Source organism: Haliaeetus leucocephalus, unplaced genomic scaffold (genome assembly GCF_000737465.1).
Source record: "Haliaeetus leucocephalus isolate CR32 unplaced genomic scaffold, Haliaeetus_leucocephalus-4.0 Scaffold198, whole genome shotgun sequence".
Classification (NCBI taxonomy): domain Eukaryota; kingdom Metazoa; phylum Chordata; class Aves; order Accipitriformes; family Accipitridae; genus Haliaeetus; species Haliaeetus leucocephalus.
This window is the reverse complement of record NW_010972634.1, coordinates 9,196-13,260: the sequence shown is the minus strand read 5'-3', so window position 1 is coordinate 13,260 and position 4,065 is coordinate 9,196. Positions and strand designations below refer to the sequence as shown.

Below are 4,065 nucleotides of genomic sequence, written 5' to 3'. Positions count from 1 at the left end.
CCTGGCACCGGATCTCTGCACCGTGTATGGGCTCTGACACTGCCTGCCGGGGTCCCGGCACCGTGCACCGGGGTCCCAGCACCGTCCGTGTGCCCAGCGCCTTGCACGGGGTCCCTGGACCGCGCACCCGGTCCCAGCACGGCGCGCCGGCCCGGCGCCGGGTGGTCACCGGGCTGCGCCTGCCCGGGTCAGGACCGCACCGGGAACTCCTCACGGGCTCCGGTCCCGACCCCCCCCCCCGGGGGGTGACGTCCCGCTGGCTCCCGGTGACCGCTGGCACGCGCCCGCTGCCCTGAAGGTCGCCTTAAAATAGCGCGGCCGGGGCTCACCGGAGGGCGGCGGGGGTGGGGGGTGTCTCACCGGGTTGTGGACAGCCGGTTGCCTAACGGGGCGGTGTCGACCGGGGGGCGGCGGGCAGGGGCCCCGTTCCAGTACCTGGCGGTGCAGAAGACCGGGGCGCGGCAGAGCGTGGGCCTGATCCAGCTGAACCGGCCGCAGGCGCTGAACGCCCTCTGCGAGGGGCTGATGGAGGAGCTGCGGCAGGCGCTGGAGGCCCTGGAGAACGACTCGCAGGTGGGGGCCATCGTCATCACCGGCAGCCAAAAAGCCTTTGCAGGTAGGGCAGGGTGCCTGCCACCACCTGTCCGTGTCGGTGTCCGCGTCCGTGTCCCACCCCGTTGCCTTTTGCAGCTGGCGCCGACATCAAGGAGATGCAGAACAAAACTTTCCAGGAGTGCTACAGCAGCAGCTTCCTCGCCGGTTGGGACAAGGTCTCCACCGTCCGCAAACCCATCATCGCCGCCGTCAACGGCTACGCTGTGAGTCCCCAGCCCCCCACACCCCGGCTCGGCCCCAGCACCCCCTGACCCCCCTCTTCCTCCCCTGTCCCAGCTGGGCGGCGGGTGTGAGCTGGCCATGATGTGCGACATCATCTACGCCGGGGAGAAGGCGCAGTTTGGGCAACCTGAAATCCTGCTGGGGACCATCCCAGGTGAGCGGGGGCCACCTACTGAGGAGGATCCGTGCCGGCCGGAGCGGGGACAGCAGGGACACCCGGGTGTCCCGCTCTGGACCTGTCCCTTCCCCAACTGTCTCCAGGTGCTGGAGGGACACAGAGGTTGACCAGGGCGGTGGGGAAGTCGCTGGCGATGGAGATGGTCCTCACCGGGGACCGGATTTCGGCAGCGGAGGCGAAGGAGGCAGGTAGGGGCACGGGCTAGCCCCAGCTCCGCGGGGGTCCGGCGGGGAGTCATCCCCCTGCCCCCCCACCTCCCACCGTCTATCCTAGGTCTGGTCAGCAAAGTCTTCCCTGTGGAGAAGCTGCTGGACGCAGCCATCGCCTGCGCTGAGAAGATTGCCAGCAACTCCAAGCTGGTGGCCGCCATGGCAAAGGAGTCGGTCAATGCTGGTAGGGGCTGGGGGGCCAACCGGGAACCCCCCCAGGGGGGCTGCGGGGCCAGGCAGCAGGGTCTCCCCAACTTCTCCCTTGCTCTCAGCCTTCGAGACAACGCTGGCGGAGGGGACCAGGACGGAGAAGCGGCTTTTTTACGCCACTTTCGCCACCGTGAGTAGGGGGGTCGGCTCCATTGCGAGGTGGGGATAGCGGGGCTGCCGCAGCCCCCCCCCAGCCTCACGTCGCCGCTCCTCACAGGGCGACCGCAAGGAAGGGATGACGGCGTTTGTGGAGAAGCGCAAAGCGAACTTCACCGACAGCTAAGCCCAGGGTGGTGTGGGTCCCCACGGCCACCTGCTGCCCATCAGCCCCCTGCATCACCCCGTGGAGGGGTCCAGGACATCACCCCGCGGAGGGGTCCAGGACCCAGTGGCGAGCGATACTTGCCTGGGGTGAGACAACCAGCAGCGGGGACCGCCTTTGCCATCACTATTAAAAGGTTTTTCTGGCGCTGCCGGAACATAGGGCATCCTTGCTGTGGGGTCCCCCCTGAGCTGGGAAATGTTGGGGTTCACTGAGACCCCCCCCCAACTCCATCATGCTGCTCTCTGACGCTGGAGCAATAGGTCCATGTGTCCCTTGGAGAGGGGACAGCCTGTGGCACCTTCTTGGGCGCAACACCAATGTGCTAAGTTTGCCTGGCCTCAGCCCCATCTGGGCTGAAGTGAGGCCGGGGTGATGGGCTGAGTCCCCTGCCCGGAGGCATCATCCTCACCCTGCTCAGGGTCTTGGAGTGACCCCAAGGAGGAGGATCCCCCAAAGTTTGGGGCCCTGCACTTAGCGACAGGTTTTTGGCAGCAGCGAGGAGCCCACCAGGATGTGGAGGGGGGAACGGGTTTATTGGGGTGGCTCCAGGGTGGGGGAAAGGGAGGGACAAATCCCCTTGGGAAGCCCCAGGGGCAGCTCCCACCCCTCATTTCGCAGCCTGGGCACAACTCCACTCAGCTGTGGTGTAAATGGTCGCGGTCCTCCTCCAGGCCACTCTGCACCCCCAGGGACAGCACCCAGGGTGACTCATGGCCATCGGCCTCCCTGGCATCATCCTGGGGGTGGTGGAGGTGGTCACGGTCCTCCTCTGGTCCCACCTGGTCTTGGCGGGGGCCCCACTGAGCCCAGGCGCTGCTGGAGAAGACCTTTATACCTGGTTCCACATCTTCGGAGATCTCGCCCTCCTCCGGCGGCTCCACAGCTCGTATGCCCAGGATGCTGGAAAAGGAGAGCAAAATGGTCGAGGAAAGGTTGCAGTGCATCAGGGTTACTAAATATCCCCCTGCCCCAGGGGAATCCCACCCCATCAGGGTGCAGGGACCCTGGCGAGATTCCCCCCTCGCCCCTGTCCGGGAGGCTGCAGTTAGGATTTCAGGGAGCAAATGGGCTAATTTAGCTGCTTATCCTGCAAACAGGCAGGATGGGTCTGGGACATCAGTGCTGCAGCACCCGCAGCTCCCCACTGGCACTAGTAAAGGGAAACCAGCTGGGGCTCGATGCTTGGAGAGTTTGGGTGATTTGGGAGAAAGATGGAGCTGGGAGCCCCTTAATTTGGGGGGGGGGGGGCACAAAGCAACGAGGGAAATCTAGTCCCATCTGAAATGCTTTATGTTTTGGGGTGTTGCTTTGTTGGTTTGTACAAGCCAGATGCAGACACCCGAAGGTGGGGGGAGTGCAGCCACCTCTTACATTTCCTTGGCCAAATCCTGCTCCGCAGCCAGGTCCTTCCACCCAGTGTTGCTCGGAGCCTGCAGGGAGAGAGAGAGGTGTGTGGGGGGGTGGCACAGATCACACGTGGGTCTCCCTGTGCCCACTCATCACACAGGGCAGTGGGAGGGTGAGGCAGAGGGTGGGGGGGCTCACCTGGCTGCCGCTGGCTGCAGGCAGGGAGAGGGCAGCGCCCAGCAGGAGGGCGATGCCGCAGAGCCGCACGGCTGTCGGGCTGGCAGAGAGATGGCAGAGGAGCCCCGTTGGCAGTGGCCGTGTTGGCTGGTGCCTGCCTGCGCTTACTGTGCCCACCCTCCAGCCCCAGCTCCTGCCTGTGCCCACTTGCACCCACAGCCCCTGCCTGTAGCCCGTGCCTGCACCCACAGCTCCCCCTTGACACCCAGCGCCCGCAGTCCCTGCCCCCCCATGCCCTCCAACGCGGCCCACCGGCGCCCGGCATGGACGTACCGCTCCATGGCTGCCTTCCACGGGGCCACGCAGCCCTTGCCCCGCACTTTGCCCGCTGGCAGGTGTGGCCGGTCCCAGGGCTGCCCGTCCTACGTGTCTGGCGTGGCGCTGGGTGGTGTCGGGTCGTGCCACTGGTGCTGCTCAGGGAACCCAGCATGGGATTATCCCCTCCGTGCACCTGGGGTACGTGCAATCCTTGTGTACTGGGGCTCGTGGGTCTCCCATGCGGTGGGGCGCATGCTCCTCCCTGCCCCATGCACCCAGGTGTTTGCATCCCCCCCGTGCACCAGGGTGCATGCAATCCCCATATTTGACAATAAAGCAAACGTCCACGTTTCTGAGCTCTGAATAAATGAACTGTGACTAAATGCAGTCTGCAAGCAGAAGCAGGGACCAGCTGAAAGCCTCCTCAGAGCTGACAGTCACACAGTCTTGCTGCGTGACATAAA

General features: G+C 65.3%; 1 protein-coding gene across 1 annotated transcript; it reads left to right on the top strand.

Annotated features, from left to right (window-relative positions):
- Nucleotides 1-26: 26 nt before the first annotated feature.
- Nucleotides 27-3,504, top strand: ECHS1 (enoyl CoA hydratase, short chain, 1, mitochondrial). Its single transcript, XM_010565946.1, has 8 exons — nt 27-187; nt 270-616; nt 691-818; nt 892-991; nt 1,099-1,203; nt 1,289-1,408; nt 1,497-1,564; nt 1,652-3,504. The coding sequence occupies exons 1-8, from the start codon at nt 27-29 to the stop codon at nt 1,715-1,717; spliced, it is 1,095 nt and encodes a 364-aa protein (XP_010564248.1). The 3' UTR covers nt 1,718-3,504.
- Nucleotides 3,505-4,065: the final 561 nt, after the last annotated feature.

What these genes read in the sequence shown, in the direction of transcription:
- ECHS1 (XM_010565946.1), top strand. Translation starts at nt 27, where the DNA reads ATGGGCTCTGACACTGCCTGCCGGGGTCCCGGCACCGTGCACCGGGGT. An exon ending in CCTGCTGGGGACCATCCCAG is followed by an intron (nt 992 to 1,098) that starts GTGAGCGGGGGC and finishes AACTGTCTCCAG; the next exon opens with GTGCTGGAGGGACACAGAGG. An exon ending in AAAGGAGTCGGTCAATGCTG is followed by an intron (nt 1,409 to 1,496) that starts GTAGGGGCTGGG and finishes CCTTGCTCTCAG; the next exon opens with CCTTCGAGACAACGCTGGCG.